This window comes from Pyrus communis, chromosome 4 (genome assembly GCF_963583255.1).
Source record: "Pyrus communis chromosome 4, drPyrComm1.1, whole genome shotgun sequence".
Classification (NCBI taxonomy): Eukaryota; Viridiplantae; Streptophyta; class Magnoliopsida; order Rosales; family Rosaceae; genus Pyrus; species Pyrus communis.
The window spans coordinates 4,464,386-4,489,993 of record NC_084806.1 but is presented as its reverse complement, the minus strand read 5'-3'; the positions used below and the strand labels follow the sequence as shown (position 1 = coordinate 4,489,993).

The following is a 25,608-nucleotide window of genomic DNA, read 5'->3' as shown; positions in this document are numbered from 1 at the left end:
TTTGGAGCTCTCACGCGCCCCCACGCGCACTGTTCACGCGCTGCCCACGCGCGCGTCTTCTTCCTCGCGTCGCCGGACTGGTTTCACCGGCGGTGGGTGTTTTGCCGGAATTTCTGGGTAAACTTCAAAGTGTCATAACTTCTTCATTTCTTAACCATTTTCGACGTACTATATATCAAATTGAAGGTATTGACGAGACGAACACATCCATACCTTCCTCGACCCCTAACTCGCCGTGGATTCGCCGGAAAACCCCTCGAAAGCTCCGGCCAACTTTGACCACGATGATCCCGACGTCCAAACTTCTCAAACGAAGTACTCCGAGGCTCCTTGGGACCTCACTAACACATCTACAAGCTTCAAAAGTCCAAAAACTAACTAGATTAATCTTGCATGAACAGTACTCGAATCGGCCAAAGTCGAAACGACGTGAAAACGAATGATTTCTTACCTGAAAATGGTATGGTTGCACTCGTACGAGCTTCACGAGTTCGATGGTGTCCTTAGTTCCTTCGATCCATCAAGGTTTGGGTGATTTGGGTGTCGTCCGTACGTTTTCAGAAGGAAGAGAAGAAAAGGGAGCTCGGGAGAGAAAAAGAGAGAAGTGACAGAAAAGAGACAGAGAGAAAGGAAAAGAGGGAGGGAATCCCGGGAGAGAAAGAGAGTGTACGAGTGTGTGTGGTCCTACAACACCACACAACACAAAACTACACGTAAAGTAACGAACTAGGGGTAAAATTGTAATTTCAAATGTACGTTTCGATGTTTCCGGGACGGGATGTCACACTTATATAGATGAATTTTATTATATAAATTTAATTAAGAATTAAATTAAATTAATTAGTATGAAAATAATTTATTTATGTAAGGGTAATATAGTGATCAACCTAGTTTTCATCCCGATTGAAGTGAATTAGTAAACAACTTATATGGACTCAACATCATTCCTACTCCGATTCCAGATAGTTTTAGTAAACAACTTCAACAGGAATTTGATTCTGATTCCACCTCATTTCAATGCCTTCTCAATCCAATTCCCCATAATCCAATTCTTCTCAATTTGATTACGGATTAGTAAACGCGTCATTAGTGAATTGGGGTGTAGTGTAGAAAATTGCCTAATACAAGCTGGCATAGATGCTCAAACCTACAACTTTGAAGCCATTTTATTTTCCCGACTTAAAGTGGGAATATTAAGGCATGGTTTGGTACTGAGGTGATTCTGAAAAAAGCTGGTATAAAAAAAAATTGGGAGCTGTTTTTGTGTTAGGTAAACATTCAGCTTCAGCTTTTTTTCACAGTTTTGGATGAAAAAAAACCAAAAACAAAAAACTGCAAAACCTAGCTTTGAAAAACCGATTCTTTTTCACATCTGTTTTACATAAAAGTTTACCAAACACTATAATACTGCTTTTTTTTTTTTTTTCAAAAGCACTTTTACAAAAAAGTTTACCAAACATTCTATTGTTTTATTCACAGTTGCTTATTCTCACAGCATAGCAGAAGTAGTTTTTTTTCAAAGCACAACAATACCAAACCAGCCCTAAGCTTGATTCTTTTGATAAGAACAAAACAAAACCAGAACACAAACTTTGGTGTTTAATTTAATAGATGATTGCAACTCCAAATTGCTTTCTGCACATTTCTTTTCTTGCAAAGAAAGGTACAATACACCAAACAAGGAAGACATCACAGAAAGAGGACAAAAACCAGAAGAAAGATAAACGACCGCGGAGAAGGCGGCCAATCATCATGAGCAGCTTGAAGCTGGAGTGAGTCTGAGAGTTTCGAGCAGAAAATCGATAAATTTCCACTGACAGACCTTTTATATATGAACAATTAAGTGCAACAAGGATCGGATGTGGCAACGAACCAAACTTTTTTCCGAAGTCTGCATTTCCATCTACTGCCAGATAAGAACATAAATGTGTTACAATGGAATAAATTCCTAGCATGGGACTGTGGGAGATATTGGTGAGATATAAGGCGGCACTAGCAGCAAGCAAGATGCAGAGTTTGTTACTCTCTTAAGACTTGGAAGGGCCGGCACCCATTGTCAAGCTCCGCACTGCAATTCTGACTGCACCAACAGCGCTAAGCTGCCTCATCTCAGGGCTTAGCCCATGTTCGACCTGGTTCTTACACCCTTCTTCCATCTGAACACCCACAAAGTACGCAATCTGAACAGCCATAAACATAGTAAGAGAAACAGGGAGACACAAGATGAGCAACTGGGTCCATACCAATAGATCGGGTAAAGTGGAACTAAAGTGATTTTGTCAATTAGCACAGCCAGTTGAGTACTAATCTGGATCCTTGGGATTCAAGGATGCCGTGCCTAAGACTCGTAAATGGGATTTATAAAGAAAATGAGCAACCACATTCAACAGGCCAAAATATCAAGAGGTTCAATTCTTTCATAAAATGGAGAAAGATTAGAAATTGGTAAACTGTAACACCTCCGATGATATTATCCATCAATGCTTGTGCAACACAAATCGCATAGTTACAGCTCCGCCAACACATCTCTCCAAGTTAATAATGTCATAGCTAATATAATTTTCTCATTTGTTCATACGGTTCCACACAAACATGGAAGTCAACTGTATGTGAACTGTGAAGCAATCCCAAAACAAGAGAAAAAGGAAGGAAACTTAGTCCCCCCAAAAACGAAACTCCATATTTGTATACCAGAAAACGCTGATCAATTGAAAAGCAAAGGCACACCAATACATCTCATTGACAAAAACAATTAACAGTACAAAAAAATAAGATTCAACTAGAGTCATGAAAGCTTTAGCCATAAAGTACCTTGCCAGAAGCATTACGAATAGGTGATATGTGAAGGAGATTCCAAAATGAGCTTTTATCCCTCCTGAGAATGAAATAGCAACAAAATCAAATCCGATGAATAATTTGTAGTGCATGTGGAACATATAGAACATATAGTTAAGCAGCAACCTGTAATTCAAGATACGTACTGTGCATGCTGTTTCGTTTTGAATGCTTTCCTTTATCTGAGGGGAAAACAAGCAAAAATGGGATGATGCACTAGCATCTATCTATTCCACGCAATCACCAAAATATATGGCGACGACATAATCATGACGAAAAAGGGAAAATACCCGACATATCATTGAGGGATCTGTATCCGCCCCACTCAAAAATCTACAATTGCGCCCCAAGACTTCATGTCTAGCATAACCTATACAGGGAAAACAACTAAGTCGAGTAACTGCATATGCTGGATCATTCAAAAGATTTGCAAACAACATGGAGTTTAGATGGTTAAGAAAGACCCTGGCAAATAGCTAACATTGTACATGTTACCTGTCAATTTGAAGAAGGCATCACTTGCATAAACTATAGGCATATCCGGTAAGTGCGAATCAGTTCTGAAACCAACACAATCATATCGAAGCAAACAAAACGTACAATCATCAGCAATCTTCAGAAAGCATGAAACCTTCTGCAAAGTAAGGAAATGAGAATTTGCAACAACTCACAATACAAAGCTTTGTTTGATTCTACCAAGAGATATATTTAAGGCTGAACTGAGAAGTCCCACCCCTGATAAGCTGCATCTCTTCCCACAAACTAATCTGCCCGTTAACTCGCTATAGTGCGTTAGTACGGACAAGATGTTATTAATCGCAGTTGCAGCTCTCGTCTTCTCTACATCACTTGCCTCACACGATTCTTCAATGTTGAATCCTGCGTGTTGGTAAACGAAGACTCAACCACAACAAAAATTTGGTCACAATCAAAACCAGAAACCGCAATCAACACAGCTAGAACACCGAAAACAATGTAGTTTAAGATTAACATAACCAACAATCATAGACAACAGGAAACAACAATTGAAAAAGTAACATATTACAACATTACTTGGAACAAAAAAAAATTAAGAAATTGCATTACACGAACCTCTGCTATCAGCATCATCCAATGCAGATTCCAATGACAAAACACGACCCAAATCAACCAAAGAATCAAAGCACACCTCTTTTCGACACGATCCGTAAACAATCTCACTCATCCTAGACCCCTCCTCACACAAACCCACCCCATTTCTCCCACCAGACCGCCCCGGCTTCCTCGAAATCGGAACCTGAACTCCCACGAAATGAATCACCCTCCCGTCCTCCCTCCCAAAAACAGGACACATATGAAACAGCATCCAAAACGGCGTCCCGTCTTTCCGATAATTCAGCAAATTAACCTGGACAGCTCGCTCCTCCCTGATGGCCTCCCGGACCTCCATGACCGACCGCCTGCAAGTCCCCGGACCCTGAAACACTCTGCCGTTCCTCCCGACCACCTCGTTCTTCGAATATCCCGACATTTTCAGGAACTCTTTGCTCGCGAACACGATTGGGTGCCCGGAAATCCAAGGGTCAGTGATCGTGAAGCTGTCGGCCAATTCCCCCAGAGGTTCCTGGACCCAGAGCGAGTAGCGGCTGATGAACGACTGCTCAATTAAACCCAGCTCCGATTCCATCGTCCCTGTTCTCCAATCACTTCCACAAAACCTTCGCCGCTCTGTGTTCGATCGAGTCCCAATCCCATGTGGGCACCCGTAAAGTTAAAAAATTGGAGAAAACCCAGTTGATAAAACGAGCAGAGCACGCAGAAATTCGGAGAATTTTATCAATTGGCGTCTTCCATTGATTACTGGGTGAGTTTTATGACATATGAAATGTAAAGATAGCAGCTTTGATGAACATTTCTTGTGAGAAAGTGAGCTCATAGTGAAAGGGAACCCATCAGGATTTTCAAATTCGAAAATATCTAGTGCAGGTTGTGTTTTCGAATAAACAATAATCGCTGAGAAATGCCCATCAATCGTTTTTGGTTCAATTAGTGCGAAAAATAAAAAAATCTGAATTTCCCTTTTTTTTTTGTGAAGCAAGGCTGTAGCAAACTGTGCAGAGTCAAATTGAAATATTTTAATTTATTATTCTAATAGTTTTGTTTGGGCTATTCGTTTTTCAGAAAAAAGTTTGGCTAAAGAGTAGAAAGTCATAATAATAAGGAAGCTTAAATGAAAATGACTTTGACCAATAAATATTTAACCAAAAATCATCCTAAAAATATTATTTAATCAAAAGGGCTCAAAGTTTAATAAAAAAAAATCATCCAAAACTATTGTCCATGGGTCAAACTTACAAGCCCAATCTACTGCAAATCTACACTTTCATAAATACCCAAAATGATTTGATATTGTCTTTGACTCTTCACCAACCTCAACCCAACACGAAACCACCATAATCTTATCAAATCGAATTCCCACATTTTAAAAACAACCAAATCAAAATTCAAATCAAAGTTGAAAAAGGAAGCATTCATTGAAACAAAGCCACCGAAACAAGTTCAAAGAGGTTTAATGGCAGAAACTAGCGAAAAAATGAACCAAAACATAAAATTGTTTCTGGATAACCCAAAATATAACACTGTTTCTGAAGAAAAAAAATTCAGATACAATGTCGCATAAACAAACACTGTATCTAGAAAGAAAATAACCAAAATCCATAAACAGTGACTTAAATTCCATAAACAATGACCCAAAATCCATAAACAATGACCCAAATTCCATAAACAGTGACTTATATTCCAAAAATAGTAACTTAGTTCCAGAAACAGTCAAAGGTTTTTTTTTCTTTCATGCATCAGTTGATTATATTTAAAAAATAAAGTGCTTATTTTGCCTTGAATCCAAATACAGTGAATTTCACTATTTCTTTTATAGCTTACATTTAAGAAACAATGTGTCTGTTTCATTTGGATCTAGAAACAGTAACTTATATTTCAGAAACAGTGACTTAGATTCCAGAAACAATTATTTTTACATTCCAGAAACAGTGACCCGTCATTGTTATTGAATAACATGCAAATCTCAAATTTATTTTCTGGATAAACAAACGATGAACTCCACTAATGATGAAAATTACAGTACCTCGAATACACTATGAATAATAACAACGATCACATTTCAACGAAATAATACAAAATATAAATTAAATAGCATGATGATCTATATTTTTGTTTCAAAGAAAAAGAAGAAGGTCTGCAAAACAACGATGAACTCCATTAACGACGAAAATCTGGAACTCAACCTAAAAAAGTTAGGGGTAAAATTGACAAATCATAATTTATTATAGTTGAGCTATTTTTAGTTGGACTACTTTAATATGGACCTTGTACTAATCATTAAACAAAACTTATAACATGGTTTTTTTATTAAAAATAAAAAATTTCAAACCCTTTTCATTAGTTTTTCTTAATAATTATGGATCAGTTGAAAATAAAGTTTTTATTAAAATATTATTAAAACAATAATAACGAATGCTGGTAGCTTCCTTCTTTCTTGCTTTTTAGATTTTCCGACTTCTCTCTAAATAAGAGCATGATAGAAAGTTTGATTGGAGATGAAATTTTTCGATTTCTCTCTATATTTTGGCTAGGAACTCATTTAGATAATCTATTGGGGATGATGTAAGTGAATTCACGTTTATAAGTATCAATCAAAGAATGAAAAGTGCTTTCAACAAAAACAAAGAATGAAGAGTAGATGCAATGATAGATTGCTTAGGTGGGTTGAGTCTTATGCTTTAACTCTTGCGTTTTGAGTTTAAACTCTCCAACATTGCTTATATTTCCAAATTTACCAACATTGCTTATATTTCAAAAAATTTGGAGGAACCAAAATTTGGAGGAATACATGGTAATTTGAAAAAAAATCCACTTACGATCTTTCCTTTGTCATTGTTTTGGTGGGATTCTGGTTATCCTCATCCCACACACCCCTTTGTCATCGTTTGGAGTGTTGTGGTGGATGTCGGTCCAATAGGATCCTCTTCGGATTCTTTTGATAAAGATCTTAAAGATTCGTGAATCGTGTCTGTTTATTGTACATCGTGCGATCAGTTTTTATCAAGTACTGTTTATGTTTATTCTTAAATAAAAATATTGAAAATAATTTTTAATCGTACGATATATAATGAACGAGAACAATTAACGAATTCTCAAGATCCTTACAAAAAAGATCCGACAATAATCCGAACTGGATGTCGGTAGTCCACATCCCCCACACACCTTTGTGACTCTTGTGGAGTTTGGCGGTGAGATGTCGGTAAGCCTCATCCAATTGATTAATTAATTTATGCGGGTTCCCTTGGTTTCACCTCCTAATCACATCTTAATCACCGCTCCATTTCATTAATTAAATCTTTGTGGGTTCCCAGTCGTTGTCAAACGAAGCTGGGTCCAAACAAAACAAAACTGGGGTTTGAGTTCGAAAACGCACTAACCAACGTCTAATCATACTTATCCAGTCTGCATCATCCTGTGCAACGTTTACGCGCCGCTGTGCTTGACGTGCCATGTAAGTACAAGGGCTAATTGAGCGGGTGAATAATCCACATAACGCACTTTCGTTGTTACATCACGTTTCGTATTAATAAAATAAGAACATATAGATAAAAATCTACACTGTTTTTATTGATTAATATGAGATGTGTCCTTGACAGAGTAATTGTGTTTAGTAGCGGAATCAGGATTTTAGCCTTGAAGATGTTCAAAGTCTCAATCCTAAATACTTTTTTAAGCTTACAAAAATTACTCTGCGTGCAATTGGTAATCGACTATCGTGTCTTAGATTTGATATGGTAACGTCTTTATCATCCTCTTCCTTAAACCTAAACACTAAATCTCTGACTTTCTTCCTCTTTCCTTCCATTGCCCTCAAATTAGAGTCTTCTTCAAAGTTCACAAACAACAAATTGCCTGAACTTCATAAGAGGTTGGTGATAAGAGCCACCAACCTCAAATCAACTCCGATAAACAAAATTAAAGTAAAAATGTCGGATTGGAGCTCCACGCTTACGGAAAATCTTGAAAATCACAAGTATAACACTAACTTTTCTGTGTTAAAAAATATATCAGGAAGAGCTTGGGACGATAATGATCTCTTTGTGGCTTCACCTTTGATCGTGTCGTATGAATCCTTGTCATTGAGTAAGCAAATCTATTTAATGAGCCACGCATGCAAAAACTAGGTTCAATTGTGTAAGCAGTTGCCCACTCCTCCCAAGCATCCAGTAATGGACATGGGTTGGCAAATTCACGTCCTACATTTTAATTTATAAAAAAAATGTAGTTCATAAAAAAATATAACAAGATTAAAAAAATAAAAGTAAACGTTAAAATTAGAAATGCAAGTGATGAGACTGACTGTTTTGGATAATCTTCAAAATCGTATGTGTCATACTCATTAGTTCATAACACCAAAGCAGATCATTAAATTCGTTGTCCATAAAACAAAGATGTCGTTTTGTCCTAGATATATATATCGTTAATTAAGTTATCATATAAATACAAATATATGGAACCGGATTCTCTCTTGAGCAAAAGATCTGGAGCGTTGAAATTTGATCCAACGGCTACAAATAGGAAGTCTCTCTAAAAGTTATAATAATTGCAGTCGTTTAATCAAATTTCAACGTCTTGGTCCTTTGCTTAGGAGGCTCGGCCTTCTAAGCTCAGGAGGGGATCCGGTTCCCAAATGTATTTGCCTTTCAAACTTAGTTCACATGCTTATGTTAATTACGAGAGATTTGTTAATGTGCAGAGACACAACATTTAATTATATAATTGGAATGACACTAAAAGAAAAACTTTATATCACTTGAATAGAAACATGTGGCGTCCACGCCATGTTCTGGGCATACTAAAAAATCTCTCCTTAACTAGTCTACTTTTATACACTGTTTGACTTTTTATATGTACAAATTTTTACACGAGTTGTCATTATTTTACTATACAAACATTATAATCATAACCATTCATTGGTATCTATTTAAATATCTAATCGATTTGGAGACCGTTTGATTATTCATATAAATTAAATAAATATAAGGTTCATCATGAATATGTTATTTGATACCATAATTGTCGATTTATTTGACATATATGAATGATTAAATGTCTAGATGAACATTAATTTTCCTAAAAAAAAAAAAGAAAAAAAGAAAAAAAAAAGAAAAGGAAAACCTGTAGCTAGGGCCCAATTTATTTGGGCCGAATTTCGTAGTCTTTTTCCCTTCTCTGTTGGGCTTCATGAATTTAAAAGTCTCGGGGCCGAAAAAACCAACAAACTATTAGTTTTTACAGTGACGGTTATGGTGGCAACGCAGTGGTGAAAGGGAACCCGAAGTTCACAATCAGAGCTCGCAGACTCTCCCTTCTGAACTCTGATCGTACTCCACCGTCGCATCACCGTCGTTCAACTTCCGGAGCTTAGGATTCGGACATTTCAGGGGAGAGAAGCATCGGAATCGAACAATTAGGGCTTTCAGCTTCGAAACCTTCCGGGATTGCGATCACCGCCGAGGTTCGACGGACGACTCGATCTCAGGTCAGTAGATTTGGTTCTGAAGAACAGCTAAATGGAATTTAGATTTTGAATTCTCAGTCAATTGTGACTCTGGATTCGGCATTGGAAGGCCAATCTCGAAATTCAATTCCAATGCCGAATCTTTGGAACCAGAGAGAGCTTTACAGATTTCGTATCGGGTTGTGAGGATTTCTAGATTGTGATTTTTGTTTGCTTATTTGTTATACAAATGCCATGAATCATGAATTCAGATTTAGAGTATTTGAACTGTTTGATCAAGTGGCCATTTTTGAAGTAGTGTAGTAAAAGCCTATGATTTGGATGGCTTGCCAGTGGAGTTTGACTGCGGGTGTCGGAAATTCGGGTGCATGAGAAATGTGTTTAGGAAGGTGATGGAGAATTTTCGGGTGGTGAATTTCACTAGCTAGGCACTTTTAATTGCCGTGTCGATGAGATTCAAACCAGCTTCATTGGGATGGATTCGCATGTTCAAGCTATACATACACATTCGCCTGCTTTAACATAACCCATGTTTCATTTGACTGACAACATTTATTGATTTTGCAGTGGTGGGACAATGAATTTCCTTATGCGATCTACTCAGCATGTACAGCGTGTGACAGCAGAGCAGCCGTCTGTTCCGTTTGTACCGCCTGTGCCTCCTGTTCACGAACCACCTGCAGAGACGTATCCTACCCCAAAATCTGCAACAAGCTTGGAGAGTCTAATTGGTGAAGATTCATATCCACAGTATTCCACAATCGAAGATAATGCTGGAGAAAGTGAAGCTAGAGGTGAAAATGGAATTGGTGCAGAGAAAGAAACCTCTGTCATAGCAAAGCATTATGATGTCTCTGATGAGGAGGGATGGATCTCCATTCCATACAGTAAGTGCTTTCCATTATACTTGAACTATGTTCTGATATTTTGCATAGAGTGCAGGATCGCATGTTCTCTTATAGGTGTGCACTTTAGCTGAGTTATGATATACACAAATGTAGTTGACTAAGTGCTTACATTATGTATTAAATAAGTAATTCTATCATGGTGATTATAAAATAGTATGCATAAAGCTTGTTTTTCTCTTGCAGAAGAACTCCCTGATAATTGGAATGATGCACCGGATATACAGTCATTACGCTCTCTGGACCGGTCCTTTGTTTTCCCTGGTAGTTCTTCAATCTCCTGACTCTTTCGGTCTTGACATGCCTTTTTATATTTCACATGGAGGACACATCCTTCATTAGGACCTGAAATCTATTTTTTAATCCAGGTGAACAAGTCCATGTCCTTGCATGCTTGTCAGCGTGTAAGCAGGACACAGAAATTATCACTCCCTTTAAATTAGCTGCAGCCATGAGTAAAAATGGCTTAAGACTCAGCCCAAAGAAACAAAATGGAAATGTGCAAGATGGCAATGGTACATTGTTGGGAAAGGGAGATATGAGTCCTGATAGTCAAGGTGCAGATCATAACGGTGAAACCCTTTCAAAGGAGAAGACTGGTTCACAAAAGGATGTTTCTGCTAGTGAATCTCTTCTCAGAATGGAGGATCACAAGAGACAGGCGGAAATTTTATTGCAAAGATTTGAGAGATCTCATTTTTTTGTTAGGATTGCAGACTCAAGTGAGGCACTTTGGGCAAAAAAAGGTACTTCTAAGAAGTCTTCAGAATCGGTTGATGTGGATGGTCAAGAGTCCACGGAAGATGGAACCCAGAAAACTGCAGTAAATGCCATTATTGATAAAGGGAATTTTGATCCCAATGTCTCTGGAGGCGTAGCAAGAAATAATGTCAAGTGTTGCTCTCTTTCTAATGGAGACATAGTGGTATGTGCAATGAAGCTTGTAGGTTATTCATTGTATATGTACGTATTGTGTGTATATTCATATCATACTTCAACCCACTTGAGAAATGAAATATCAAATAGATATCGGCACATTGTTTTATGGTGAAAAACTGGGGAGCTTCTATCTTCACCAAAGATTTTGTTTACCCATCCAGCTAGTCTTCACACTTAACCCCGTATAATCCCAAAGTACCTCTGATATAATTTTCATTTTTTTTCTTAGGCTGACCACGGCTCACTGGCAATGACTATTGCAGCCGGAATTTTTTTAGATTTATGTTATTCTGTGCTCATCGAATTTCCAATGATTTTGTTTTCAGGTGACTGTAGGATAAAAATGTTAATTGAATATTAGATAGGTGTGTTTAGCAGGTTTTAGGCGTACATTGAAGAATCCATGTCTTATTTGTGTTTGCTGGTTTATTGGTCTTCATTTGTTAGCTGAAAGTTGAGAGTAGAATTTCCTCCATATTCATGCAGCTTTAGTTGTTAAGCTTCCTGCAAGGTTTTATAAGAGAAAATCCCTGGTGGGTCTTAGTTTGTACTAAAATAAGTAAGTTTTGTAACTCTGATAACAAATTCCTGACCCCTATGTTAAATTTTCTACTGTTGCTTTGTTTATTCTATACCTTCCATTTTTAAGTATACTGAATTTTCTTTTTCTTCTCACATTCATGGCTATTGTAAGCAGTTGTTCAGATCACTTATTCTCATTCCATTTTCTTGTTTGGAAGGATGCAGGTTCTTTTACAAGTGAATGTTGGCATAGATTTTTTGAATGACCCTGTTATTGAGATTCTTCAGTTTGAGAAATATCGTGAGAGAAGTTTGTTTGCTGAGACTCAGGACAACTTAGTTGATGCAAATCAGGACCCATGTGGAGAATTGTTGAAATGGTTGCTCCCTTTGGATAACACCCTTCCACCTCCAGCTCGCCCTTTATCTCCTGCTTTAACTTCCAATTCAGGAATTGGTAGCACATCTCAAAAATCTGGTTCTCAACTCTTCTCCCATTTTAGAAGTTACTCCATGTCATCATTACCACAAAATACTACACCACCACCCGCACCTATTAAAGCTGCAAGTTCTAAGCCAAGCTTTGATCTTGAAGACTGGGATCAGAATTCATCTCAGAAGTTCTTGAAGAATAAAAAAACTGGTGGGGAGGGGCTTTTATCTTTTCGAGGCGTGTCATTGGAGCGAGAAAGATTTTCCGTTTGTTGTGGATTGGAGGGAATCTATATACCTGGAAGAAGGTGGAGGAGAAAACTTGAAATCATACAACCTGTTGAAATCCATTCTTTTGCTGCTGACTGCAATACAGATGACCTTCTTTGTGTCCAGATAAAGGTGTGAGCAATGATTGACTAGGTCAAGGTGTTTGTTAATTGTGCTTTTGTTTTTCCTCCTGGAAGTTTTATAATGTCTAATCCCGCTTGTTTGAATTTGAAATGACATTTTTGTTAGGCTTTGTCTCACATTCCTATTAAGTTGGCATTTTGTTTTGCAGAACATTTCTCCAGAAATGGGTTAATACTTGTTTTGCCTTGATATTTTTATGTCTAATATCTTGTTAGGAATGACATGTTTGCTAGGCTTTGTCTCACATTATCCTTTTGTTGTGCAGAATGTTTCTCCAACACATGCGCCAAATATAGTGGTGTATATAGATGCTATAACTATTGTTTTTGAGGAGGCTTCAAAAGGCGGACAGTCCTTATCATTACCAATTGCATGTATAGAAGCAGGAAATGATCACAGTTTGCCAAATCTAGCCCTCAGGTTGTTATCTCTTTGGTATCTCAATTTGGTTTTCATGTCACACTGTAGTTTTCCTTGTTACAGAAACTTCATTTTTCATGGTGATTGTGTGTTTTTTGATCACAATAATGTCTAGGATTAGAAAATTATGTGGATCGGGCAAAATTCCTGGTACTCTGTGTTCACGTAGAAGAAGTTCCTTTGCATGTATAACAGTTGGCAAATTCTCTTGAACTTAGAAAGAGCTTAGATGCCTAAGAAAAATGGGAAAAAACACAAATGGCTTACATCTAGTTTGATACAAATTTGGGGTAGGAAAACAACCTCTGGCTACTCTGATAGCAGGTTTGACACAGCAAACGCACTTGGTGACAGAAAAAGGGCACCATCATTTTGGAGTAAAGTTGGAGCTTCGTATCTTTAGAGTTTGAAACTCATATGTTACATTGTTACTTACATCACACTTTTTTTGAAGAAAGATGTATAGTTTTTGGAATCCCAATTTATTTGTTCTCTTCTCATTAAAGTTTCTCATGGCAGGAGAGGTGAAGAGCATTCCTTTATTCTTAAACCAGTAACATCCCTGTGGAAGAATTTCAAGGCTGGTGGTGATAGAAGACCTCAATCATCACAACTGCAGGCTGGAAATGCAGCACCAAGCTTGCGTCCGCCGGCTAAGACTGTTGAAGGAAAGAAGAGTGCTTCAACTGCTGATCAGTACGCAATTATGGTATCATGTCGGTGCAACTACGCTGGTAATTATATATCTCTCAATGTTCCGTAGTTGGAGGACCTGAGTTTTAATTTCTAATTCTTCTCCTTTTATGTTACATCTGCAGAGTCGAGATTATTTTTCAAACAGCCAACAAGTTGGTGTCCGCGTGTTTCAAGGGATCTTATGATCTCTGTTGCAACTGAAATGTCTGGACAATCTAGTGCACCCAATGGAGGAGTCTCTCAGCTTCCTGTTCAGGTTTCATATACTTTGTAGTTCGAATGTGTCTTTGGGGGATTTCCTTTTTTCACGTTGTATTAGGTAAGGTTCCATCTAACTTTTCAATCTTGCAGGTCTTAACTCTTCAGGTTTCAAATCTAATGTCAGAAGATCTAACTCTGACAGTTCTTGCTCCAGCTTCATTCACTTCCCCTCCTTCAGTGGTCTCCTTGAACTCATCCCCTACTTCACCAATGAGTCCATTTGTTAGTTTACCTGAGTTTACAGGAAAGAGTCCTACAATGCAGATGATAAGCTCACCACTCCTTTCGGACAATCAGAAACAACATGGTAAAGGTGGAGTTTGGCCAGCTTCTTTTAGCGAGCAGACTTCTCCATTATCTGATGCCATTCCAAGTACCGGTCCATGTTGTACACATCTGTGGCTTCAGAGTAGAGTTCCACTGGGGTAATGCTCCATTTTCTTCTCTCTTTTTCATTTTGTGTTCATGGGTATTCCTGTTATTAAAAGTTTCTCTCGTCACATCAGATGCATCCCCTCTCAATCTATGGCAACCGTCAAGCTTGAGCTACTTCCATTGACTGATGGCATAATTACACTGGATACACTACAAATTGATGTGAAGGAAAAAGGTAAACATCTTCGTAATTCTACCATTTTCTGTTTCCACACTCCACTTTAGGAAAAATGAGTGGTTTATGTACCTTCATGTCAAGCAAAATTTAATAGTACGTTTGGATAAGGGTTCATTAGTTGATACTTAGGGGTTATGTTCTACAGTTTTACTGTTCAAATTATGTCCTGCTTTGACCGTTAAACAACAATTATTACTCAGTAGGTCTGAAAAGAAAATGATAAATAGCACTTGTTTAGGCGTATTCTGTTATGGAATCTAGGTCCGCTAATTTGACTGCTTAAAGATGGAGCATTAGGAAAAAAGGAACGAGTATTGGGCAGTTATTTTAATCAATAAGTAACGAATCAGTATCTAGAAGACACTTTGGTTGGTTTTCTGCCTTCTCTCGGGTTCCTCTCTTTGAACTAAATCTCGTATCATTTACGAGGGTTATCCTTTACTTAAATGTGAAAATCCAACCGATGAATTTGCTGTTCTGATCGAGTACCATTTTCTTGCACAACAGGTGTTACCTATATACCCGAGTACTCACTGAAGATTAATGCGACTTCCAGTATTTCCACAGGGATTATTTAGGAAATATCTAGTGCAGCATGCATGTCATTCTCTCACTTTAAACCGAGCCATTGAAGAATTTGGAACCGTCACATGTGCAGTCATCCAGCATCAGGCTCTTAACAACAGGCGCTGCACCGAGGTTTGCTTTTGCTTTCTTTAGTCGAGATTCTCGAATTCGTTCTAGAAATACAAGGTTCCCTGTGTGTTGTAAATGGTGGGTTGAGAGGGGATAGGAATTGTTACAAATATCCCTTCGATGGGAGACTCTATTCTCTGTATGTATTGAGATGTAACCATGTTATACAGAAAAAAATTACAGAGATTTTCATTGAGTTTTATACATGGCAATGATTTGGCTGATTCTTTTTCTTCATTGTTTTCTTCTTCCTTTATTCCGTTCCCCACATGATGTGATGGCTTTTGCAAATTTCCACAAGAACGTACCTGCATCCGGTACGTCGGTGCCGTGTTTCAAACTTAGGACGCAATATAATGCTGTTCGTTATAATTTTTTTAAAAGCAATGCGGTATTGGTACTATTAAAGTAGCGGCTCTAATAAAAGTCTCTCATTTTGAAAAGTAGTGCGTTACTGATACTGTTATAGTAGTGTACCTAGTGAGTCTGCCTAGTAAAAGTCTCTCATTTTGAAAAAGAAGTGCGTTACTGGTACTGTTACAGTAGCGTACCTAGTAAAAGTATCTCATTTTGAAAAGCAATGTGTTACTATTACTATTACTGTTATAGTAACTTACCTAGCGAGTGTATTCAATAAAAGTCTCTCATTTTAAAAAGCAATGCTTTACTGGTACTGCTATAGTAGCGTACCTAGCGAATCTAAGTGCAATGCAGGCATAACATTCTTTGTTCATTTGTATTTTTTTTTTCTTTTACTAATAGTGATTTCACATTTTCATTTTCTCCTTTTGCATTTTTTTTAATTATTCAATTGAACAACTTAAATAAGATTCTGAAATACTTTCAATTTAGCATAACAAAAACAAGTGGAAAATTGAAAGAAGAAAAATATGAGAAGTGGTCTTGGGTGAAAAATTAAATAAAAAAATAAAACCCAAAAAATAAATAAAAGATGAAAATAATAAGATGCACGCATTGCAGGCAATGATGCCTTTTGCAAAATTTCCACGGGGACTTACCTGCGTCGGATACGATACGGTATGTCAAATTAATAACGGAATACAATATTATTTATTTTGATTTTTTAAAAAGCAATGCGTTATTGGTACTGTTAAAGTAATGTACTTAGCAAATCTATTTTTTATTCTTTTTTATTCTTTTACTTAGTGATTACGCATTCTCGTTTTCTCCTTCTGTATTTATTCATTTATTGTTTAATTTACTCAATCGAACAACTAAATAATGCATAGACATAAATTCATTATCCTTTTTGACAATACAAAATTACAAATAAAATGCTATTATTAAAAAGAAATTCTCAATATTGTTTTGCTTTCGAACTCCACGAATTTATGACTCAGAGAATTAACTAACATTCTGAAGTACTTTTCAATTTAGATAACAAAAACAAGTGGATTTTTTTTTTCTGAACAAAAAACAAGTGGAAAATTGAAAAAAGAAAAAAAGAGAAGTGGTCTGGAATGAAAAAAAAATTAAATAAATAAAAAAACCCAAAAAAATAGATGAGAACTATAAGAAGCACACATTGCGGGCTTTGAGTAGTGACGTGACGATATAAACCTGACGCCCGCAGCCAGCCACGTCATCATCCAACTGAGTCCCACCCTCTCCATTTCCATCTCCTGCCCGAACAGTCCCTATTTTTTCGGACATGGATCCTCTTTGGATCCAGTTGTCCTAATCTAGCAGTCAAATCATCTGGACTATTGAAATTTGATCCAACGGTTACAAACATGAACCTATTTTAAAATAATAATAACTTTAATTTTTAGATCAAATTTTAATTACCTGGATGATTTGACTAGGTGGATTAGGACAACTAAATCCGAAAAGGATCCATGTCCTATTTTTTGGATTAGGATCCTCTCTTGAGCAAAGGGTGATGATCCTCCAACCAAGCACATCGGGTCATTGAGATTTTATCCAACGGTTACAAACAGGGGGCCTTCTAAAAGTTATAATAAATTGTAGCCGTTGAATAAAATTTCAACGGTCTGATGGGCTTGGTCAGAAGGATCCTCACATTTTGCTCAAGAGATGATCTTGATCCCTATTTCAAGAAAAATAACTATTCGTATACCACAATCATCATTTAATTAACTAGTTTTTCTTAATTATTAGTTTATTGAATAATAAACTAAATTTAAAAATCTGATTAATTCAAATGATATGGATAACCACATCAAATGTCACCTAAGTTGGTATGAAAATATGATACAAAAACATAGTATGAATAACACTACTCCATTAAAAATAGTTAAAAAAAAAAACGAGGACAGAGAGAATCCGATAATTCGGAATATTATACGTCTAGTAACGATATTTTGGCTAATTATTATTTATTTTGGTCCCAAAAAAACAATATTTATTTTTTTCACCAAACTTAAACTGTCAGCTTGTGGGAGTCCATTTTCTGAGATTTCTGCAGACATTTCTGGGTTAAAACTGAAAATTTGGCTGTTCCTATCTGATAAAAAGGACACTTCCCTCTTGGGTTTTCTTTTTCTTCTTTTTCCCCACGAGCTGATTGATTTCGCTTCAAGGGTTCGTCGAATTTGATCTGCTTTCCGCGTGATCTAGCTGTTTTCTCAGCTGGGTCGTCTTTTTTTTTCCTCTAAATTCAGTTGGGTTTTTGTAAAGTTCGGAAATTTCAGGGATTTTGGTGGGTTTTTCGTATGGGTTGTGTCGACGGCGGATAGAGGCGGTTCTGGGTGGTTCTGCGGGGGTGGGAAGGTGGTGGGTTTGGGTGTTTGATGGTATCTGGATTTGATTGTTTTAGGGTTTGTGAGAAATGGGTTTGAAAGCTGAGGATGGTAAAGTGGAGGCCTGGGACATCTGCAAATCGAAGGTGAGGAGGAAGAAGAAGCAGAAAGCTGATGGGGATGATGATGATGACGTGGAGGAGGAGGGGAGTGGGTGTTGGGTTAGGCTGAGGTACTTTGGAAGCTGCATTTCTTCAAGATCCAAAGTTGATAGCTCAATCAGTGGGACCAGTAATACTAACTGTGGTGGTAACTTTCTGCTTCTCTTGGAATCACTTTTTTTACGAGCTCATATGCTTCAAGTGTGTTTGTTGAGATTGATTGCTTTTGGGGATTGTTCTGTTGTTTCTGTTTGAGCTTGTGTTGTGTAACCTGTAGAGTTCTTACTTTGTTAGTCATAGCATAAGCAAATTTAGCCTCCCATAAGTTAGCTGCATTATACTACTTTGGTCAATCCGAAGAGCTTTGCTCTTGGTAGATTTTAATCAAGGCATGATAATTCCCAGAACTTGTGAAGAGTACACCTGCAGTGACGGGGGTAAATTTTGAGTTTTGGAGGGGGGTTTTAGAGATGAAACCCAATTGAGCTCTTTTTTCTTTCTCATACGAGAATAGCCTGGTTGGTGGCTGAAAAATTCTCTTGGTCCTCAAAGAAACATTCCACAGAAACATGTGAGTTTGTTTTTTAGAACAACAGTAATCCCTCCTCTTTGCTGTCTCCTATAGCGGGGAAACAATATCCTAATTCCAGACTGTATGACTAAATGAATACATAAGACACGTTTGCGGAAACTTGAAGTATGTTCTGCCTTATTAAAAAGATGAAGGCTCGTGTCTTCTGATACCGTACTACCCTGTAATTTTCACTTTCTTTTAGTTTGTTGGATGCTTTGTATAAAACTTTTCTGTTTCTTCTGAGGATTGTCAACCAACAAACTAGGGCCGTCTTGTATGGAAGGAAATGAAAACTAATCACCAACTAGGAAGCTCAGTCTGTTGTGATTTATGACAGTGAGGTTGATAATTAAGGAATTGGCAAGGAGATGGTTGGGCATGCGGATGAAATTTTGGTGGCAGCGGTGAGGGTATATCATTATGGTACGGGAAATGAAGCCATAAGGGGTGTGTGCTATTGGAGGATAGAATTTATGGCTTTAGCAACATTTTCCTGGGTTTGGAAGAGTGGTTTTTGAGTTGACTACATGGTAATTCTAGATATAAACTAAGTTTTTTAAGATACATGGCCTATGTCAGATGGCTGTCGTTACGGTGTCTAATTTAGCTGGTCTTCTAATTTCCTATTCAACTCTACTGACTCATATGATAGAGCACTTCTATTTGACATTGTATAAATCTGGTATATCTTTTTGTGCAATTCATCGGTTATGTGTACTTGTCTTCAAGAATAAGTTCTTACATACTGTATGCTTTAAACTTAATTTGCTTACCGGGAACATGTTTTCAACTTAGTACTTTTAAGAAACCATGTTTTTTAATTTGTATCTGTAGTCTAATGTATTGTTTTCTCCTTTTTTGTGTGCAGAAACTAAATCTATAAATGATACGAGCAGGGACCAACCAACAGCTACTGTAGTCTCTTCGTCAACTACTAGTAATACAGAAAGTAATGCATCCACTTCCAAACTTGAAGAGGAACTTAAAGTTGCTTCACGGTTGCGAAAATTCACATTTATTGATCTTAAATGGGCAACAAGAAATTTCAGACCTGAAAGTCTTCTTGGTGAAGGTGGTTTTGGTTGTGTGTTCAAGGGGTGGATAGAAGAAAATGGAACTGCTCCAGTAAAACCTGGCACGGGTCTTACTGTTGCCGTTAAAACTCTTAACCATGATGGACTTCAGGGTCATAAAGAATGGCTGGTTTGGATCTGTCCTTATTTTTTTTGTAACTTTAGCACTACTAAATATTTTGGTGGTCTCTGCCTATCTTGTATTCAAGTATTGATTTTTGTTTCGCTTTCTATGTGGCAGGCTGAAGTAAATTATCTTGGTGACCTTGTCCATCCAAACTTAGTTAAACTTGTAGGATACTGCATTGAAGATGATCAAAGGCTGCTAGTGTATGAGTTCATGCCTCGAGGGAGCTTGGAGAACCATCTATTTAGGAGTAAGTAATTGCCTTTTTGAAAATCTAATTTTCATTCAGTGCACCCAATTAGCCAATTAGGAGTATTATTTGGCATTCTTTGACAATATCTGCTATTTGCAGGGTCGTTGCCTCTTCCATGGTCTATTCGAATGAAGATTGCATTAGGTGCTGCAAAAGGCCTTGCTTTTCTCCACGAGGAAGCAGAAAGACCTGTGATCTATCGTGACTTTAAAACCTCCAACATCTTATTGGACGCCGTATGTGCTTAAAGCTTTGGCTAACTCACATACTTCCCCTTAATATCATTCATCTATCTAATAAAGTGCCATTTCAGGATTATAATGCCAAGCTGTCTGACTTCGGACTTGCCAAAGATGGTCCTGAGGGTGATAAAACTCATGTCTCCACCCGTGTGATGGGAACTTATGGTTATGCAGCTCCTGAATATGTAATGACTGGTAAGGAATTGATAGTATATCTCTCAAATATAATTAGTTAAGATGGCCTTGTCTTCGTTTTTCCTGTAATTTTCCATCCGCTTCACTAGTTTGTGTACTTTAATTTCTCAAACTTCATGTCTTGAGCATGTAGAAGTTATACGCATTATCTGGTGTTGAGTGTTAGTTACACATGAGCTAGGTCGAAGATGGTGGGTGCAATTAATGCTCATCCTCTTGGACATTATGTTTTCGATACACGTAAAGATTCTTGATACTTTGTTGAAGTCTGAGTATATTCACTTGTATTTTGTTGCAGGACATCTTACATCCAGGAGTGATGTATATAGTTTTGGCGTGGTTTTACTCGAGATGCTGACCGGCAGAAGATCCATGGACAAAAACCGACCCAATGGCGAACATAACCTTGTGGAATGGGCACGGCCACATCTAGGAGAAAGAAGAAGATTCTACCGGTTGATAGACCCTCGGCTTGAAGGCCACTTTTCGATAAAAGGTGTCCAAAAAGCCGCACAACTAGCTGCCCACTGCCTTAGTCGAGATCCAAAAGCCAGGCCCCTAATGAGTGAAGTTGTGGAAGTCTTAAAGCCCCTGCCAGCCCTCAAGGATATGGCAAGCTCATCATATTATTTCCAGACAATGCAAGGTGACCGTGTCGGTTCCAGCCCAAATACCAGAAACAGCGTCAGACCGCAAGGAGGATTGCTGATGAGGAACGGGCATCATCAGCAGAGGAGCCTTTCGATACCAAATGGTACCCATGCTTCTCCATATCACCATCAACATCCCCATCCATCGCCAAAACCTAATGTCAAACCGTAAGATAGGGTTGGCAGCTCTCTGTATCATTTCCCACCTCTTGTGAGCAATCATTTTCTTCTTTTCCCCCCTTTTTCCGCTTCCTCGATCCGTATAAATGTAATTTTCGGTTAAAGCATTTGTTCTTGAACCAACTGGAAAATCAGCAGAGATTCATGTTTGCTTTTGATGTTATGTTTAGAATGTAAGGGCAGGCCAAGCTTCTTTGAGCAAAAATTTGTTGTGCAATATCTGGTTAGAAAGACCATAATTGTTGCCTCCCCTTAATTTGTCTTCTTATTAGTACAAGTCTTTTGACTCAATGAGTACATTCAAACAACGGGTTTGCAAAACTTGTACCTCAAGTGGTTAAGAACTTTACCTACGAATTCAATATTTTCTGTACAAATTCCCGTCTCCTAACATCTGTCGTCTACATGGCCTTACCTTTTGGACTCGGCAAGATTCAATCTTGTTCTACATCAACTAACTAGACTAGACTTCAATCGAGTGCGAGACGTCAGTTGAGTGTGATCGTTGGATTGTTAAGTATTATTATTTCACGTGTTATAATATTGTTGGTAGTCAAATTCTCTACTTGTAGATTAGAGTATTATTATGTTTTTTTGGGACCATATATTTCCAAAGGGGATTATTTGCATTTGAAGTAAACGCATAAAATCTGCCTTCTTTTATTACTTCTGTGAAATAAATATGTACATGCTCAAGCCTCTCTCATGGTGTCGCGCATTTGTAATTTACAAACAGCTCAGCCTGGAAGACCACTTTGCTAGATGTACTAAATCCATGCTTAATCCATGAGAGGTTTTGTTTTGTGTTCCTTTTCTTCTTTGGCAGGTCGTTCTCCGATGGTGAAATCCGCATCGTCGTTATAAAGGATGATTGTTTCATGCAGCCTTCCTGGTCAGCTGCTCCTTTGATGTGCTCTCGAAGATCTTGTCTGCATTTCCAACCTCAAATCCGTCTCGCCTGTGATGCTCTTTAACCTGTGCAAGTTCGTAGTTCAATTGTTCTCAACTGTGCAACACTAAAAGAAACTTAAAGACCTGAAATTACTAAGAGACGGAAGTTTGGTCACCTCGTCAAGGGGCAGATTGCTGTATTGAGGCAGAACCAGGCGTTCAGCAAACTCGATGTAGGAGCAGGGTACTGATTCAGTTACACCATCCGCAAATTGGAAATGGATAGAATCTGCGACCGTTGAACTTTGCTGAAGAAGGCCATCGGGGCTCACTGTTAATGCCAAAATTAAACTCATTGCAACATAATCTCCGGAATTGTACATGTAATTTGGTCATAACAGCATTGAGTCATATATGTAATAAAAGATGCTTCATGAAATTTCACTAAACTCGGTTTCCAAATGCCAATAATGTCTCCCATTTCATATTGCAAAGAAGCATCAATCGTGTACAAAAACACCACAAGATCATTTCTAAGACATTTTGTTGTGCTAGAAATCATGGAACAAACCTTTAAGAATTCCCCCTTCAGAATTCAACTTGAAACCATTCTTCTCAATGAACTGATTGAGGCTTTTAATATCTCTCAAGTGCGATTGCAGCTGATGAGTGGAGATGGTGGCATGGTTCAGTGCATACCCATTGACAAGCGTCCAGGCAGCATATTCGCTTTCCCTACATATCCATAAGATATAAGCCTTATAAAGATCGAGATAATAACAATACGATGCCAGGAAAGGCAATGTTCACATTGTTCAACTTCAGGGCTGCTACAATATTCAAACCCAACCTCCCTGGCATATACGAAATTTTGCTTACGCAAATAGTAAGACATGGATATTGACACAAGAACAGAATGAAAATCAAGTACCTAGCCAATTGTTGGAATTCAGAATGTAACGGCTTCTCCCACGTTAAAGATCCGAGAGCACTTGCTAGAGCAGCATGTTTATTTCCAGAACCAGATATTTCAGTGTACTTTTTTATTATATCCTGAATGTTGAAACAACAGTTTCACCATATGCGAAACAGGAACCGTATGAACACAACATGTTATCTATTTTCCATGAACAGAGGAACATATACTGATATATACCTGAGTTTGGGGACTCATCTGATCTACAAGAAGCTCGGATATGAAAACTCTCGGCAGAGGCCCATTCACACCACTGCCGCCATGAGGAATGGGAACACTGGGGGGAGAAAACCACAATGCTCTCAATTTTTTGGCCGGGAATCTCAATTCCTCCCGGGGCGTGTACCCAAAATCCAGGAAAATTTTGGCCATGGAATCAATGCCATAACCATTCACCTATTTATTGTTCCAAATTAAAACAAACTTCAGCACCAATGCTAACAAGATCAATTTAAAACTAAGGAATATTGCAGATGTGAATTAAGTCAGTTAGCCACGGAAATATCCTCGTAGTTTATATTCTTTGGAACATCGATTTTGTCAACAAAAATGAACGCATATCATCAATTTCATCACATACAGAGTTTAATGTCTAAACGAAAACACGAATCAATACTTTTTTTTATAACAATCCGTTGATCCAAGGGAACAGAATTCAATTACCCCAAAAGTCCTGAATGCGAAATGGTCATAGTAAATTTGTTCATCGGAAGCCGACCCAACAAGCTCCAAGATTGCTTTTGCAGTTGGGTTTCTGCTTAAGTAGACAGCCTCCATGCTTGCCAACACTGCCCTGAAAAATGATTCGGCTCCCTGCAAAACATGATCAATTAATCTAAATAGCAAATACGCACTACTGTCTAGCGGTATTCCTCTCTGTCAGCCGAAAGGTCTCAGGATCGACTCTCATGGAGGACGAGTTGGATAAAAATATTGAAAATTAACAACAGATGACAATCGAACCTGGGCAGGCAGATCAAGGGATGTTCCGTTGTCTGATCTGGAGCTGGAAAGGGTAGAGAGAGATTGCTTGTTCATGGAGATTGAATGTTTGAGGGGAAAGGATGATGATTTGGTGAGGGAGATGAAATTCCTCCGGGAGATGGTGATGGGATTAACGTTTGGTTGGAGAGGAGTGAGAGAGTAAAGGGTTGATGAGGTTTTGTTAATGGCGGATGAGAAGGCGGTGACGGAGGAGATCATTCTGGACAGTCTCATACGCCGTCGTCTGCTTTCTCTCTCTAGAATTATATTTTTTCTTGTTTCTTCTTCTTCTGCTTCTTCTCTGTTTGGAAATAAGTTGCGTTTGCTCCGCTCTTAGCTCCACCACCCTCCACCTGGAATTTTAATCCAGACAGCGTCACAATGCATAGAATCCGATCCACGTCGGATCCTCTTTATCAGGATAATCTGTAAATGTGCAGTTAAAAATTATTTAAATATTTTTATTTAAAATTAAATACAAATAGTACTATAGATAAATTAAACGCACGATATACGATAAACGAACACAATTCACGAATTCTTATAATCTTCACCAAAAAAATCCGAAAAGGATCCTGTTGGCATATATACCGTATGACGTGGCATTCATATCAATTTTCTTCCGTTTTCTGCCAAACAATCAATCATTTAAGTGCCTCTTTCTTAAGTTTATCCAATAATGTATTTCAATGATGTCAACGGTTTATTTGTTAAGTTTTAAAAATAATTTAAATTCGTCACTTAGTATTACATTTATTAGTATTTCTTTTCACTTATAAATGAGAGGTCTTATGTAACATCCCACATCGCCCAGGGGAGTGATCCTTAAATGTATATTCCCATCCCTACCTAGCACGATGTCTTTTGGGAGCTCACTGGCTTCGGGTTCCGTAGGAACTCCAAAGTTAAGCGAGAAGGGGGTTAGAGCAATCCCATGATGGGGGTGACCCACTGGGAAGTTCTCGTGTGAGTTCCCAGAAATAAAACCGTGAGGGAATGGTAAGCCCAAACGGACAATATCGTGCTACGGTGGTGGAGCGGGCCTGGGAAGTGGTCCTCCCGGGCCGGGATCCTACATCGCCCAGGGGAGTGATCCTTAAATGTATATTCTCATCCCTACCTAGCACGATGCCTTTTGGGAGCTCACTGGCTTCGGGTTCCGTAGGAACTCCGAAGTTAAGCGAGAAGGGGGCTAGAGCAATCCCATGATGGATGACCCATTGGGAAGTTCTCGTGTGAGTTCCCAGAAACAAAACCGTGAGGGAATGGTAAGCCTAAAGCAGACAA

General features: G+C 38.1%; 4 protein-coding genes across 6 annotated transcripts; 2 read left to right on the top strand and 2 right to left on the bottom strand.

The window, feature by feature from the left end:
• Window positions 1-1,581: 1,581 nt before the first annotated feature.
• LOC137731024 (protein TWIN LOV 1-like) lies at window positions 1,582-4,834 on the bottom strand. Of its 3 annotated transcripts, XM_068470066.1 has the most exons (8): window positions 3,928-4,833; window positions 3,507-3,714; window positions 3,331-3,395; window positions 3,126-3,205; window positions 2,962-3,017; window positions 2,812-2,875; window positions 2,024-2,180; window positions 1,582-1,906 (listed from the first exon to the last, which is right to left on the bottom strand). In XM_068470066.1, exons 1-7 carry the CDS (start codon window positions 4,499-4,501, stop codon window positions 2,028-2,030), a joined length of 1,200 nt encoding a protein of 399 aa, XP_068326167.1. In that variant the 5' UTR covers window positions 4,502-4,833; the 3' UTR covers window positions 1,582-1,906; window positions 2,024-2,027. The 3 variants fall into 3 exon arrangements, 2 of the variants coding, with proteins under 2 accessions (XP_068326167.1, XP_068326169.1); XM_068470068.1 differs by having other exon boundaries at window positions 1,582-2,156; window positions 3,928-4,834; XR_011068235.1 differs by lacking the exon at window positions 1,582-1,906 and having other exon boundaries at window positions 2,097-2,180; window positions 2,982-3,017; window positions 3,928-4,834.
• Window positions 4,835-9,164: 4,330 nt separating this feature from the next.
• Window positions 9,165-15,504, top strand: LOC137731934 (uncharacterized). Its single transcript, XM_068471197.1, has 11 exons — window positions 9,165-9,415; window positions 9,962-10,281; window positions 10,486-10,563; window positions 10,668-11,224; window positions 11,986-12,594; window positions 12,872-13,026; window positions 13,546-13,760; window positions 13,845-13,978; window positions 14,074-14,408; window positions 14,490-14,593; window positions 15,104-15,504. Exons 2-11 carry the CDS (start codon window positions 9,972-9,974, stop codon window positions 15,172-15,174), a joined length of 2,568 nt encoding a protein of 855 aa, XP_068327298.1. The 5' UTR covers window positions 9,165-9,415; window positions 9,962-9,971; the 3' UTR covers window positions 15,175-15,504.
• Window positions 15,505-17,689: 2,185 nt separating this feature from the next.
• On the top strand, window positions 17,690-21,689 carry LOC137731932 (serine/threonine-protein kinase PBL34-like). The gene is made up of 6 exons (XM_068471195.1): window positions 17,690-18,324; window positions 19,619-19,953; window positions 20,065-20,200; window positions 20,303-20,439; window positions 20,517-20,640; window positions 20,939-21,689. The coding sequence occupies exons 1-6, from the start codon at window positions 18,105-18,107 to the stop codon at window positions 21,460-21,462; spliced, it is 1,476 nt and encodes a 491-aa protein (XP_068327296.1). The 5' UTR covers window positions 17,690-18,104; the 3' UTR covers window positions 21,463-21,689.
• Window positions 21,690-22,106: 417 nt separating this feature from the next.
• LOC137731933 (2-oxoadipate dioxygenase/decarboxylase, chloroplastic-like) lies at window positions 22,107-24,668 on the bottom strand. The gene is made up of 7 exons (XM_068471196.1): window positions 24,301-24,668; window positions 24,001-24,150; window positions 23,518-23,733; window positions 23,293-23,414; window positions 22,933-23,096; window positions 22,538-22,692; window positions 22,107-22,445 (listed from the first exon to the last, which is right to left on the bottom strand). Exons 1-7 carry the CDS (start codon window positions 24,553-24,555, stop codon window positions 22,347-22,349), a joined length of 1,161 nt encoding a protein of 386 aa, XP_068327297.1. The 5' UTR covers window positions 24,556-24,668; the 3' UTR covers window positions 22,107-22,346.
• Between the last annotated feature and the right edge of the window lie 940 nt (window positions 24,669-25,608).